The 15,478-nt window shown below is 39.4% G+C and overlaps 1 protein-coding gene across 3 annotated transcripts in view; it reads right to left on the bottom strand.

Moving 5' to 3' along the window:
* Nucleotides 1-359: 359 nt before the first annotated feature.
* Nucleotides 360-15,478, bottom strand: part of tle2b (TLE family member 2, transcriptional corepressor b) — a 41,962-nt gene continuing 26,843 nt past the window's right edge. The window contains exons 5-20 of one of the 3 annotated variants that reach the window (XM_057325483.1): nucleotides 13,520-13,582; nucleotides 12,563-12,637; nucleotides 12,267-12,444; nucleotides 9,497-9,513; nucleotides 8,186-8,320; nucleotides 6,962-7,015; nucleotides 5,197-5,355; nucleotides 4,976-5,108; nucleotides 4,728-4,897; nucleotides 4,255-4,331; nucleotides 3,463-3,712; nucleotides 1,736-1,983; nucleotides 1,497-1,644; nucleotides 1,256-1,406; nucleotides 993-1,069; nucleotides 360-623 (exon numbers count right to left, since the gene is read on the bottom strand). In XM_057325483.1, coding sequence (XP_057181466.1) covers nucleotides 516-623; nucleotides 993-1,069; nucleotides 1,256-1,406; nucleotides 1,497-1,644; nucleotides 1,736-1,983; nucleotides 3,463-3,712; nucleotides 4,255-4,331; nucleotides 4,728-4,897; nucleotides 4,976-5,108; nucleotides 5,197-5,355; nucleotides 6,962-7,015; nucleotides 8,186-8,320; nucleotides 9,497-9,513; nucleotides 12,267-12,444; nucleotides 12,563-12,637; nucleotides 13,520-13,582 — 2,043 coding nt within the window. In that variant the 3' untranslated portion in view covers nucleotides 360-515. The remainder of the gene's footprint in view (nucleotides 624-992; nucleotides 1,070-1,255; nucleotides 1,407-1,496; nucleotides 1,645-1,735; nucleotides 1,984-3,462; nucleotides 3,713-4,254; nucleotides 4,332-4,727; nucleotides 4,898-4,975; nucleotides 5,109-5,196; nucleotides 5,356-6,961; nucleotides 7,016-8,185; nucleotides 8,321-9,496; nucleotides 9,514-12,266; nucleotides 12,445-12,562; nucleotides 12,638-13,519; nucleotides 13,583-15,478) is intronic. The other 2 variants (XM_057325484.1, XM_057325485.1) reach the window with 2 other exon arrangements.

Below are 15,478 nucleotides of genomic sequence, written 5' to 3'. Positions count from 1 at the left end.
AGAATTCTCTCAATTTACTGACGTTCATGCTATCTTAGATGTATAATATATAAATTCATAACTTCAAATCTCATTGGTTCTTGCGTGTCTCGTGAGAAAACACGGCTATGCTAATTTCACAAAGCAAATAAATATGTAAATGGACGTGGAGTATTGCTAGTCGCGCAAGTCATTATTGCAAAATAACTGCTTATGTTGCCGGAATGATTGAACATTTTTCCGTGCATATGACTTTCTGGTTAAATCTCAAAATTTTGTCTATCATGCAAACAAATGTTTGCCCTTTTGTGCAAAATATACTACAAAACAGCGTGTAGTATGTTAGTATGCCATTGCGAACAAAGCCACTGTCTTCCTAGATCTTATCTAACTATCGGAGTAAAGGTGACAAGATGGGATGAATTGACCAGGGGGTATACAGCAGACAGAAAACAGAAGAGCCATGGTTGCCTGCTTCGCTTGCCATGATCGTGTAGTGCTCGCCGGTTTTGTTTCTTCCAGCCATCTCTCTGCGTTTAGTACACCACCTCATACACTGTGGCTTTCTTATCCCCAGAACCTGTTACAATATACTTGTCGTCTGGGGAGACGTCGCAGCTCAGGACTGACGAGGACTCTTTTGACTAGAGGGAGACAGAGAGAGCGAGAGACAAAATGAGATGTATTCACAAATAATGATAAGATCAAGTTAAATCTCACTGTGTCAGTAGAGGCGTGAAACGATTTTCACATTTAAGCCGACAACTGCACGCATGAGTGAAACAAATGGCGAATCGCTGAGGTAGATCCTGCATCTGGTTTAAAAATCAAGCTTTATTCTTTTTTGGTCACCTTGGATGAACAGAACATTTCCTATCTGCATGCAGCTGGTCTTTTATTTCGCTGTGTTAATTGTGTAGCAGAATTAAGAGGCACATTCTGAAAGAATGACTGTAGTGAAGTAAAAGAGAAAAAGGAGAATTTTCACAAAGTGTGAGCGACACACAACACACCTGGAAAATACTCGCTCCATATGGTGTCCTCCATGCATTGAGCAGATTGTCCTTTCCTGTGCTCACAAACCACTTACCTACAACACACGAAAAACAACAACATCATCAGCATCTAACGATTCATATAAAATAGCACTTATTTTAAAGACAGTTTAAATAATAAATACACAGGATGAAGCAAACCACAAGTTATACAAGAAACAATTCTGTCAAAATTAATCTCCATAGTGATTAATAATAACATAAGAGGCTATGAGATGTACCGCAGTAGGCAAACTTGAGCGAGAGAACGCAGCTCTCATGAAGGTGCAGCTGGTATTTGTCTGGTTTAGAGACGTGAAGCACTTCAACATTGCTGCTCTCCATCCCCACCGCAAGCCACTCTCCCGTAGGACAGTAACCCAGAGAGAAGATCTGCGTGCACACAAGACTGATTTAGCACTAAAATACAAAATTGAATGAACATTTTTACACTTAAAAATATAAACAAGAGCCATATAGTACCTGTGAGGTGAAGTCATGCTGCTGGAGCTGCCGTCCCTCTCTCAGGTCCCAGCAGCGCACTGTGTTGTCCAGACCTCCCGTCCACAGTTTGGTGCCATCGTTGGAGATGTCGATACAACTGGCTCCATCTGTGTGACCCTGGAATTGCCTATGGATGAAAATACGAGACCATCACATCTCAAGTTCTTCATATTCGAGCGCATTTGAAGAACAGAGTAAAGTTCGGAGCGTTTAGATACCTGACAAGCGTTTGGTTGTGCAGGTCCCACACCACGATGTTTCCGTCACTACAGCAGGAGAAACAGACCTTGTTGTCTGGGCTGATGGCCAGAGCGTAGCATGCCGGAGCAGAGGATGTTAATTCGGCTTTGATGCGTGGAGTGGGCGTGGCCAAGTCCCAGATTGACAGCGTGCTGGCTTCACCACCAACTATCAAGGTCCGCCCATCGGGGAGAATCTTACAAGAGCGAATATAGTTGTCTCTATTCTGATGGGACAAAGAGTTTGAGATCATTTAGTTTAAACAGGATACAAAGTATAGGGCATTTTTCAATAATTTCATATTCGAATATTTGAGCTCATAAAAATGAATATTCGTTTATTTAAATTAAGTTAATAAAGACGTGATTTTTAAAGTTTTTATTTAGTCACAATTTCACATTAAGCTTATAATTATCATTAAATATTCATTACGCATTAACATTATATCCTGTATATAGGCTTTTTTAATTTTGAAAAAATTAGCAACTTTGGAAAAAGGAAAAAAAATACACAAAAACTGCATTTAAAGCGAAATCATACAAAAACAAAACAAACAAAACGCAATGACATGACAGTCTGTGATATATGGTTTTTTGTTTATTTTGTTTTATATGTTCTTGGTAAGAAAAACAAGCATATAGACCTATTTTACTCTGGTGAAAGTTCCTCAGCCGGTTAGCAAGCCGACAGCAGAGAAAACGCGCTGCTCTTCTCTAACTCCCGGTAACAAAACGCAGATCGGACAAGAATATCTGGCTTTATTATGTATAATGTTGACAATAAATAAAGTAAACAGGCTTGATGACTCCATGCCGACTGTTAAGATCCTAAAATACCCCGCAACAAAGAGGGAGCCATTGTAGTGCTTGTTTCCATGTTTACTACGTGAGCATCATCTGAGATATTTACTCATCCTGCTGATCACCACCGCATATAAATATTGTTTTCCTTGTCGTTTCATGTTAAGTGTCTGTCTTGTTTAGCTTTGCATTGCATTTGCATCAATAAATAAAATCAACTAAGGTAACTAAAGAATTACAGCATTAAAAAACTAAAAAACATCTGTGCAAATTTATTTACAGGCCCTATTTTACCTTATTAGGAGGAAAATACAGGTATGGAATAAGCTATCAGTCTTATGTTAAGGCCAAATTCATTAACATTAGTTGCAGTGAAACGTACATTTTCATGTTTCAAGTTTTTGAAATTAGCATTACTTATATTTTTAACAAACGAATATGAATGTACAAAGAACAACCGCTCCGAACAATTTATGAATTATTGTTAATCATTTATTTTAAGTTGGCATTTTTATACCAAATGTTACAAATTCTGTGGCTCACCAGTTTTTAAAACATTTTAATATGGTGATGTGATGTGAGCCGAGCATAACACGGGCAGCCGCCGGTGTAAACTTACAATTTTTAAACTAGCTTGCAATCTGAGTGAACAAAGATTCAGGAACACATACAAATGATTTTTTATATTATATTATTAAATCATACAGATGAAGTGAAGAAGCGTTAAATAAGACGAGACAACTCTAATAAGGTCTTACAGCGGTAACTTAACCCTGTGGTGACACAGTTTTATATTCTTATGAAAAATACGAATATTCGAATAGCATTTTTAATTTTCGAATAATTATTGCAGATTGAATATTCGTGCACATTCCTAATACAAATGAAATTTTAACATGACTTACCAAACAGTCGAGTTGGGCCATGGGGCTCTTGCTGCCCGGTTGGCTGATGTCCCACACTTTGACGCAGCCTTTGCCGCCGGTGTAGACGTGACGTGTGGACGTGCTAATGGTGACAGCACACACCACCTCTCCGTGACTGAGGGTGTGGATCTGACGGGCGTGCCGTGGGATACCCGGACCGAGGAGGGCATCGGGAGGGAAGGGCACGGGCTGCATCTGACCATCCGAACTCACGTGGAACGAGTAAGCGCTGGGGAGAGAAAGAACGTGGACAAAGAGGTGTTTGGTTAAAAATAAATGCACAATTTAGTATTCCAACAATGAAACAACATGAGGATGAGCAAATTTATGTCTTGATATGTAGCCAATTATAACTGAAGTCATTTGCATATAGAAATTGTAGTAGAAAAAAACAGCCTCTTTTGATTCTAATGGTCAGATGGAGGGTAGAAAATGACCATGAAACTACTTTCTTTATACAAAGGACCTAGAACAGAGCTTATTTAAAATACACAAGCTTATTAAAATCAGAAAAAGTCCTCCAGCCCAAGTTTGACAATATAATTGAGGTATTTTTAGAGTGTTCCTCTGAGTGTGTGAGTAATAATTTAACGTCTTGAGAATGTTTGCCTAAACTCAAGGGTTTTTCACATGTTTGCTGTTAGGGTGGGAGCTTGTGGGTGGAATGGTTCAGGAGAGGGCTGTATTATAAGTGCTGCCAATGATGGCAACACTACAACAATCAATAAGCCGGCATGACTCCAGTGCCACAAAGAGAGAAGAGAAACTTACGGTTTTCCACCACTGGAGCCAGGCAGTGACGTGGACAGCCCTGATGGCCTAAGATGTGAACGAGATTCATACGCTACCTGTGGGTTGAAAGAACATTTTTAACATTTAAATAATTTTTCTTAACACATACAGTGAAATTTACGTTTTACATTATTTCCTTTCCTTCACTTAAATTTGAATTGAATGAAATGTATGACATCATGAACGAAAGTTGTCAAAACCTGATGATCTATATCCCTATCTTAATTTATTGACAGTTATTACAGCCCCACAGACTTGAAATTTTAAGTGCATAATTGGCAACAAACAAAAACATGTCACAAACTGGAGTTTGAGTCAAATGTATCATTTGCTGTGATAAATAATACAGCTTAAAAACAGAATAAAACAAAGCCTTACTTGCATTTAGCATTTCTTTACAGTTTCAAAATTACACTTCATAACTCGTAATGTATTTAAACAAGGTACATTACCATAGGGCTGCGTGTGTAAGCACTGGCAGCGGCGCTGATTTGGGGCGAGAGTGTTAATGATCCTCCGAACCCGCCTGGACTGGCCAGCTCTCCATTGAGCCCAGCGTGGGACACCATCCCAAAGTGAGCTGGGTAAGAACCGGGTGTCATGGTCAAGGGACTCCGCAGGGCTGAGAAACAGACAAAGTTAATCATCTAAAATACTAGTTATAACATTTATATTCAGATGTAGAAGGTTTAGAAGTTACCCAGAGGGTCTGCAGAGGAGGTCGGTTTGTTGACCAGCCGTAAACAGGAAGTGCTGGGACCGGGGATCAGGGGGTCATGGTGAGAAGGTGAGGAATTGCCTGATTTAGAGGAGGGCGACTGGGATTTCTCTGTCTGCCAAAATAACCAGACAGACACGTTATGTAGGAAGTGATGTTAAATATGTACTTTGTATTTACAGTAGGCATGACGACTGTCGTACTTGCACTGTGTCCTTGTTTTTGCCAGGAGGTGGGCTGTGTGGAGGGGTGCCTGGTGTGGGACTGGGGGACCCTGGGAGCTCCTTTCTCAGGGATGGGGCTCGGTCAAAGCCGTTACCGTGAGGAGAAAGAGGAACACTGCCCACAGGCGAGGAAGCTTCCTGGGAAAGAGAGAGAGAAAGATCTTGGTGCTTTCACATACATGTAAAAATAAGAAATGACATGTGTACATGAACTTAGAATAAGTGCTGTTATCAGTGTTGGGTGTAACTAGTTACTATGTAATTAGTTACTGTAATTTAATTACTTTTCCCTTGAAAAAGTAAAGTAAGAGATTACTCTTATTTTTTCTGTAATTTACATTTAATTAGTTACTTTTGATGTAATTAAACTAAATACTTTGTGTAATATATGTGTGTGCAATAGTGGAATTGACAAAATTCAAAGTCTAACTTTAAAATCTGTGCTTTAATGTATAATTCTCACATTTGTAATTCTTTGGTCAGTTAATAAGACTACTTTATGTAGTTTATATTATTTATTTGAATGAATTAAAAGAGCCCTTTCATGCCAATCCTTGAATCACTTAACTAATCAAGGTTGATATAGGATATAGAAAGTAATTAGTAATAAGTAACTAAATACTTTTTGGAGAGAGTAATTTGTACAGTAATCTAATTACACTATTGAATATGTAATTAGTAACTAGTAATTAATTACTTTTTGAGAGTAACTTACCCAACACTGGATGTTATACACTTTGGTTAGGTGTTAACTTATTAGCCAAATCAATAGTTATGCTAGCAAACACTGCTAAAACGAACAATCAGCAACAGATTTATTAATCTGGATAAACTGGAGTTCAACACAAGATTCCATCTATTTACTCTCACTCAATATCTCTAATGTTTCTCGGTCTCTTTTCCATCATGTCAGTCTCGGTTTACTCACATTAAATGAAAAAAAAAAAAGAGTTTCTTTGTTTAATTCTTGGTGTGGAATGTTTTTGTCTTTCAATGAAGTAATTGCTCAGTGGGGTCACGTAATGAATAAAAAACATTGACCGGCTCCAGCTGCTCGGCGGTTAATAAACAATCCTGATTTGCCGGCATGATATTATCAGCAATTACGAACTGAAAACATTTAATAAATATGATTGATGTTTAATATTTATCAAATAATTGAGGAACACAGCTGTAGTGTTTTACATTACAAATACATTATAACATAATTACCAAGAAACGACTGACTTTGTTTTTTTTATATATATAGTATATACAAATGTCAAAATGATCACAAGCTAATCAGCTACAATTTGTACTATTAAAATTAAACAGAAACGTAAAAAAACAACAACAACAAAAACATTCAGTGGGTGCTTTGTTGAGTTAAAGAGAGTCATAATTCATCCAACGAAATATTCAGCCAACCGGATAGTCATTAAATTGACCTCCTTTGTGATTTTGCAAAGAAAAAAGTCATACGGGTTTCCAACCACATGAAGATGAATAATTGATGATAAAATTTTTGTTTTTTTGGGGTGAATTAATCTTTAATGCAAATGCAAAACTACGCCGTTTAACTTCTGAATCATTTTAAATAGAATGTGAGAAATAATGAACATTAAAATAATTAAAATAATGTTGACCTAAAACCATATTTTAACTAAATTACACAAGGTGTTACTTTTATAAGGTAGTTTAATGGTTTAAAGTATAGTAATTATAAACGCGTCATGAAAATATTCATTTTCATTTGTAGACTCACCTCATTGGAAACATCTACCACAAGATTGTCTTCACTTTTGTCACCATCACTGTCCTAAGAAACACACAAACAAGAATAAAAATACCCCCCCTTTGGGATATATTTATCAGGTACATACATGTACAACGTCGCAGTTCTCTTTTTTGCCCCCACCCCCACCCTTTGCGGCCAATTTCACCAATCACAGCAGGGGAAAGTCTGCCCCCTCCCAACCCCTTGCTCCATTTCTTTCTGTCTTTCACCTTGTCCATCTCTCTCACACGTCTCACTCTCCTCTTTCGTCCATCTCGCTGGGAGTCGAGGGTGACAACGCACTTAGTTGCCATGGCAACAGCGCTTTGATGTGATCATGGGCCGATGTTCCTATTGACATCACCCTATAGTGACATCATCCCCCAATTACCCACCCGGATGGTCACATTAAACACTTCACTACACACGTGCACGTGTGTTTGTATGGATGTGTGACGGGCTGTCGAGTGCAGCGAACCTAAAAACGGTCACCGTGTATCAGAGATGATCTATACATCCGACGTAATTTTTTTTACCATGAATAATTTTGATATGTACCCCAATTATAATTTACATACATTATTGTAGCGAGGAAGGCGGGACGAGAGCCGTGGGGCAGGAAGGCGGGGCAGGTGGCGTGAGTGATTATGAGTATCAGCTGTACGCGCACCGGTCCCGCATGCCTCACGGGGAGCTAGGGAGCATAAGAGGACGAGCGACGGGACTGCCGACGAGAGAGGACCGGGCCCGGAAATGTTAAGTTTTATTTATGTTTGTGTGGCCGGCAGTCGACCGTGAGGTGGCTGCCGGCCTTTTACTTCCGTGTTTTTGTTTGTTTATTTTTGATTAAAGTTTATAGTTTAAATGTTCGCCGGTTCCCGCCTCCTTCCTTCCCTACATTGAACTTTGTTACAATTATAATATACATTACAATACATTATTTAGCTTCAGTAGGCATTACTGATATCGATTCTTATATTGTTCTTAAAGGTAACAGAACTCGAAACATTCCTTCAAGCTTTTCCAATAATCTGAATAAAAGTTTTAATAAAACAGCATCTCACCACCAGCAAAAACCAACTTGAATAATTCAATAATGTTCTACGCTGTTTAACAACAATAGATGTGTATACAGTACAACTTTATTGACCACACTGCGTGAATGCATTGGGACTGAGAAAAGCATGATGTCATCATAGTGTGAAAACCTACATAGTGAGAAGGAAGGACGTCTTTCTCATCACAGCGCCGCCGTTTGGCATCGCTGGACGTCTGTGAGGCATACGCTCCTGACGGACCCTGTCGATCCTCTGTGACCTGACTGTCTGTCGATGATACTGATTTACTCTACGGCCAGAGAGAGACAAAACACAGCATAAAAACATATTCAGCTAGCTATCTAAATAGAGACATAACATAGACATATACTGTTTTATATACAGATAACCTTACCTACACCATATCAGAAAATGTTTTGCATTTTAGATTTACCATAAATGTCCTCAAAGGATCATTTTGCAAGATTTATTACACCTCTAGGGCCGCATTTGTTTCAAAAAGTTCTCCAAGTAGGTCCACATACATATATACACACTTTCATTACCCAACAGAATACTCTTTTGCAGTTATAAACAGCCAGATAGCGGTCACCCCTAAAGTGACCCAAAACACTTGGTCAACATCCAGTGTCAACTGTCCATCTCTGAACTTTCATCACTATAAGCGGTCTCAGATCAGTGACTTCAAACGTTCGCTCTTCTGCAACAGCGCAATTTTACCATCCAAACAGGAAGCGCATTGGACCGAGATGAGAAAGTGCACAAAGACTCCCAGTTCTCTCCACAGACCTGTTTCTCCAAAACCTCTTTATCTCTTTTAACTCCCCCTCGCTCAGACCTTTCCTTGACTCCTTCATTTTCCTGATCTGCTGTCAGCAACAAGAAATCATCTTAAAAGAAACTGAACCTGTTCCGACTCCTTACCTCTGTGTTTTGTTTTCAGTATTCTACTCTCTTTGGCTTTGAGATAACAGCTTTTTATTAACATCAAAACTCTTAAGGGGAAAGTTCACCCCTAAAATGTTAAAGCTCTTTTTCTACCGTCACGCTGAACGGTTCTAAGCACAACACAATACAGTATGATTACAAACCCGATGGGGTTTGACCCTATGGTGGAAAAATTGCAACAGACTTTCTTCTATGGATGACAAAAAGAAGCCCAGTCCCCATCCACTTTCACTGTATGGAAGAGAGCATCTCAGACATTCCGCAAATATTTTGGGTGAACCTTTTCATCGAGGCTAACAAGAGCCCAACAAAATGACAGAGAAAAAAGTTTGTTCAATAAAAAGTACAGAGTGAATGCTTCTTATCAGGGATGATGGCAAAGGGCAGGAATGGTGTCCTGAGAGGTCGGGCAGATTTCATAAATCATTCGTTTCTTTAAAGGACTCTGTCTTTCAAGTCATTTATCAAAGTCAAAATGGTGAAGGCACACATACACACAAACAAGTCTGATACTCACCCTGCTGGGTGCACCCTCTGGGATCGGAGGAGAGAGAGAGAGAGAGAGAGAGAGAGAGAAGGTGGGCTTTGTTATTGACGTCAGTCTGGATAATAATAACAGCAATTCCACAGCAATCCAAGGTCATGCTCAAATCTCTAGTCATGGTGCGATAAAAATACATCCATTGTATTAAGCTCCCTGAGCAGTCGAACCTCTGGCCCACGATCTATCGGTGCTCCGGCTTCTTAGAAGTTTATCCCATGTATGGTGGGATTCAATACATCCTTCTTATTTCAAGATATTCTACTTTGCTTTTTTAAGCCAGCTGTTTCTCCATTAGTCTCTCATTATGGGATACAGCCTTCGAGTCATGCTAAAATAATTGTATTTTCCACATAAGCACACACGAAGACCACCACAGCGTCAAAATTACAAGGAGGAAACGCCAGATTTTTGAGTTGGGGGTTTGCCAACTTAAGAACGCTAATTGGATTTGATGATAAACGATTATTCGTAAAAGATGACTGTAAAATTTCATACGATTTTGTTCGTGTCATTGATGAACAATGTGCTAATTCAGGGTATATATAGGAATCATGGAGCTAAATTGAATACTTTTAAAGACCTTTTTCAAGACTCTTTCCATATATTTTAAAACCTCATCGGCACTTTTTTGTTTTAATCGGTTACATTGGCGACACTTTAACTTACATTTACTATATAATTGTAAGATAGCACAACTAAACAGTCTTAGTTTGTAATAACTCCTTATTAATTAAACATTATTTAGAAGGGTGGGAATGAAGCACAAGAGAATTAATTGAGTGACTAACACAATGCAAGGTTTATTAGAAAGAGAAACGAGACTACACTAAACACCTTCTGACACACAGAGCAGTACACCTCACGGTTAATCCCAGAGACGGCCCTCAGCCATGGTTCCAACTCTTTATCCTCCAACCATGTTGTTTAACAACCAGGTGTAAATGGACCTCCCACTATTCGCCTACCTACTCAATGATTAAATTCAGGCAAACTTTAGCATATGACCTCTTTGGGATGCACGGAAGTGAAAATTCTTGGCCGAAGCTGAATAAAAATGAAACACTTGGCCGAATACCGAACACGGCTTTTCTTATTTCTTCTATTTTATTTAGACAATTTTTTCACTATTGCATATACTGAATGGTCAAAATGTGATTTTTATAATTTGTCTTGCTTTTCAATATAATACAATATAACTTCAAATAAAATTGTGCAAAACAAGTCCCTGTTGATAAAAACAGCATATGCTGGTTTGGTATGTTTTGATGCTGGTTTGTGCTGATTTAAGCTAGTCATGTGCTGGTCCGTAAAATATGAGCCCTCTCTCCCTTCTTGAATAGCCTATATTAGGCCTATAACTGACTGTACTGTACAACAAGTGTCCTTCAACATTATAAGATAAAACTGTGAATAAACAAAAACTGTTGGATTATTATTGGCTATACTGCAAAATGATTTAAAGAAAAAAAAACACCCATGCAAGCAATTCTGACTGACAACCATTTCAGTTCACGTCTCTCCTCCAAACTCCGCCCACAAAAGCTGACTGTTCTCCAAGAAGGTGCACACGTGGCTGGGATGCACAGAACATTCTTTGACATCATTCAGTGGTCACGTACACACAGTTCCCTGTACTAAGCAACTTGTCAAAGGATGTCGCGAGCGGCGGGGGCTACTGTCAGACCGCTCGCTCCATGTCTGAAGTACACAAGTTACCGACCGGTAAAGACGCTTTCATTCAGAAATTTACTCCGGAGCGGCAAGTTCTGTGTTGTGTCTTTCTCTGACACATACATTTTTTTTACCATGGTTTTACTACAGTTAAAACCAAAAAAACATGGTTACTGTAGTAAAACAATGGTTATCACAAAATAACCTTGATTTGAAAACCATGTTTTTGTAAAAACCATAGTAAACGATGGTAACTGTAGTAAAATCATGGTTTTGCCCCAAGTAATCATTGCACCAAAAAACCATGGTTACTACACTTGTACCACAAAAAAACGGTGTTAATTTTCGTAAGGGTCCACACACTGCCGACATGTTTGCGGCATTAATAAAGCGTGCACGCACGTCCCCTCTCTCTCTCTGCGCAGGTTGATCATATCACACGTCATACTTTTTTTTGCTATTTTCGGTTGCCGAAAAATCGGTGCATCCCTACTTTGGACAAATATGAAAAAACTATACAAAATTTAATACCTTGGAAAATGGCATTTAAGACTTTTTAATACTTTTAATGGCCTTAATTTTCTCTAAATTTATTTATCAACTTTTAATACTTTTTAAGACCCTGCGGACACCCTGTAATTTCAATCATTTAGTGAGCAACGGTTTTGTGCAACAAAACTTTTTACCGTTGTTACCTGTGGCAGTACAAAAATTATAAAATACGTTAAAACATTAACTGAAAACTAATGGCCACCATTTGCCTTTCTAATTTGTTGCAGTTACATTTAAAAAGATTAGCATCTTTGTAATAATAAATTGCCCAATGTTTCAATTTTATTCCAAGCAAAAACATCGTAAAAACACATTACGACTTCCAAACGTGTAATTAGCTGATTCTCGTAGGATGCGAAGGCAGCATTTTTCACCAATGTGAATAAACGACAAAAGATAAAACATCTGTTTTGAATATTACATTTCTCTAACTAATCTCTCTCTCTGACACTTCAGGCTGTACTACTAAACTATTAAATTAGTTTTTGACGTCAGGTTTGACGATACATTCAAAGTTCACCTCTGAGATGCTCGGGGTCTAGGTGGTTGCGTTCGTCCTTGCTGGCCAAGTGGGCAGAGACTCCCAGAGCTCCGGTGAGGGCCAGCAGTCCGGACGTGCCACCCAGAGACAAGCCTGAAGGGTGAGGGGTGAGAGGAATACCTGGGGTGTGGTGAGACAGGTGCTGGAGCTGCTGCTGCTGAGAGAGAGAGACAGTGTGAAAGGCATAGAAAAAGACATCAGATGAAAGACAGGGATATAGAAAGACAGGTGGAGTGAAAGAGAGAGAGATCCAAAAGGTGTCGGAGGTCACTCACCCCTATGATGGCATTGAGCTCTGCCATGGTGACCTGTTTGGCACGTTCCACCGCCTGAACAACCTGCTGCTGATGCTGCTCACACAAAGACAGCCAATAGAAATAATGAAATTTGTGCACTTTTGTTAACTTAATTTACTCCATCCTTCAGACACACACACACACACACACTCACACAGTCAGTATTGACAGATGCCTCAACACTGTCTTTGGCCGTCAGCAGATGCTAACTCAAGCTAATGCTAAAGGTGACCTCCTAATCAATACAGTCCTGTCTGCTCTTTTATTGCCCAAATAAATCCCACTAATTGGAATTGTGCTTCTTTAGCCTTCATGCGAATTTGAAAGAAACAGGAACTAAAAAGTGTGTATTTTTCGTTCATTTGTTAGTTTTCTATAAACAACTCTTGATTTGTATGAGTAGACACGCATGATTTAAAGCACATTTTTTGGTTAAAAATTGTATGACACAGTCAATCATAACATCATCATTAGAGAGCATTTGATTGGGCGAAAATAGGTGAAGTGCAAGATGAGTCATCACTATTTTAGTCACTTTCCTGGAAGAGAAAGTCTGTACACAAATGCACATCTCTGCTAAATGTGAATTGCGTCAACCTTTAGGAGTACAGTAAAATGACTTCCAACCTAGCCTCAAATCCAATTTCGACTTTAAGAGCTGCTAATAAAGACGACAGTAATGCTGGATTCAAGCTGAATTTGCATCGCCAAACAATCCGAGCTCATCAAGTGCACATGACTTTCGGTAACTGGAAACTGTATTTTTTCGCTTCGCCAGAAAAAAAAACGCAGGATATCAGCAGTTCCTGTTTAGTCTGGGATGAAACGAGGTCATTAAAATCTAAAAGCTGCCTGCTGTACTGAGGGCGAATCATGTGTGTCTGTGCGAGAGAAGAGCCCAGAACACTGATGAAGTGTCAATCATTGTCAACATACCTCCTGAGAGAGAAAAGGGATGATTTGAGCACAGATAGCACTGAGCCGCTTCACGATCTCTGCCTACAAGAGAACACACACCATTAGATGAGAAACCAGTGACAGTGATAAACTAATACAAACACAGTGGGCTCTCAATTTCCAAGCACAAATGGTTTTAGCGTAGATTATAGTCATAACAATGATATCTAAGCAACACCGAACACAAACTCAAAGCGAGAGGATAATGAAATGAAGGCCATTTAATGTGGCTGTGTTTTCAGGAGATTATATTAGGGTTGGGCCGATAGGCGATGACATAGTCCATCGCCGATGGCTGACAGCCATCACGATGTTGGGCCGGCATCGTGATTCCCCTGCATGACGCAATTTTCGTCATCAGGAGGGTCCGCGGCCGTCCGCACATTCCATCCGCGTACACGTACAGCACATTCCCAAGACAAATGTTGACAGCAGAGTCCACAGTATGACATTCTGCGCATGTGTCGAACTCGTCTATTCATGCTTATCCGCAGTTGAGTATGATTTGGAAGCTGCGCGACGCATGTGTGCGCGAGACTGAGACGGACGTAGAAAGTGAACGCAAACAGTGAATCGTAGTAATGCGCTCACGTTGTGTGTGTGTAAACTTGTCAATGATGACCTGAACTGTGCGCGTCCGCAGTGCAGCGGGAAACATCAGTGCCGCGTGACCCGCGCAGTTGACTTATCACACACACACACAGCCTACACTGGTGGGCTCACGATCTACTCGTCTTTCCACATGAAATAACAACCGGAAGAAATTCCAAATTTGCAGGTCGTACATGTGCGAGTACTTGTGAAAAAAAATGTGAAAAAAAATCATGCTGCCTTGAAAACTGGTCACAAAATGTGTTTTGGTCGCAGTCTGGAGCACTGATATAATTGTTTAAATGTTTTGGCAGATGGCCATCTAGCAAACTGATTATATTAGTATTAATTCATATTAAAACTTTATTACAATTAACTCAACAGTTATTGATTAGTGGCAGAAGTCTAACGGAAGTTTGGGTCACATAACGTTTGTTTATATTGTTGCCACTGAAACCATCCATGTAAATTGAATTTATTTATTTTAGTTCTGTTTTTATTTATTTTCAGTTCATTTTAAATTGATTTCAGTTTAATCCTGAGGCAGAGATTTCCAGCTATTTTTAGGCTGATATTTGATTTGATTTCAATAAGCTTAAATGTTTTAATAGTTTTATTTTTAGTAAACTATAATAACCTTGCTATAGATCTGAAGGAGGGACCTCAGCTGTTTCTAGAAACCAGAAGATCATTAGAGAATGGGCTCTTCTGACATGGATACGCAACAACCCACAACACCCTAGCAACCAACAAGAACAGCCTAGCAACCGCACAGCAATTCCCTGGCAACCACCCACAACACTCTAGCATTGTGACAGCGACTATTGCACGAGCAAGCAACATGCAAAAATCAAGTTTACATCCTTCGTTATTTTCATGTGTGTGTTTGTCAGTGCTATTCATTCAGCCATTCCCCTGTGCTGTGCTGTGTATGTGTGCGAGAGAGCAACAGAGAGAGCGAGAAAGTACTTCAGGGCTGAAAAGCTTGAATAGTCTCAAATTCCTTGCAACAGAGCATACAAACACACAAACAGACACATTTAATTATAGTCTCACTAAGAAAAACAACACCGACAGACAGACAGACAAGAGTTTCACACATGCTGCCACACATGAACAGTTAATTACTTTCTCACACACACACTTCCATCAACATATTCAACACCGTGTCCAGTCACCATCCACCTTCAGCTATTAACTTCTTTTTACTTTATTTTCATGCTTTTCTTCCTGTCTTGTGATAGGGCTCCGTCATGCACAAACACACACTAATGCAAGACTGTTTGCCATCATGGACTCGAAGTGCACTTTAGTACATAAACCTCCAGCTCCTCTGTCTGTCTGTCT

The sequence above is a fragment of the Triplophysa rosa genome, linkage group LG25, assembly GCF_024868665.1.
Source record: "Triplophysa rosa linkage group LG25, Trosa_1v2, whole genome shotgun sequence".
NCBI lineage: Eukaryota > Metazoa > Chordata > Actinopteri > Cypriniformes > Nemacheilidae > Triplophysa > Triplophysa rosa.
The sequence above is the reverse complement of the archived record's forward strand: the minus strand, read 5'-3'. Positions and strand labels throughout refer to the sequence as shown.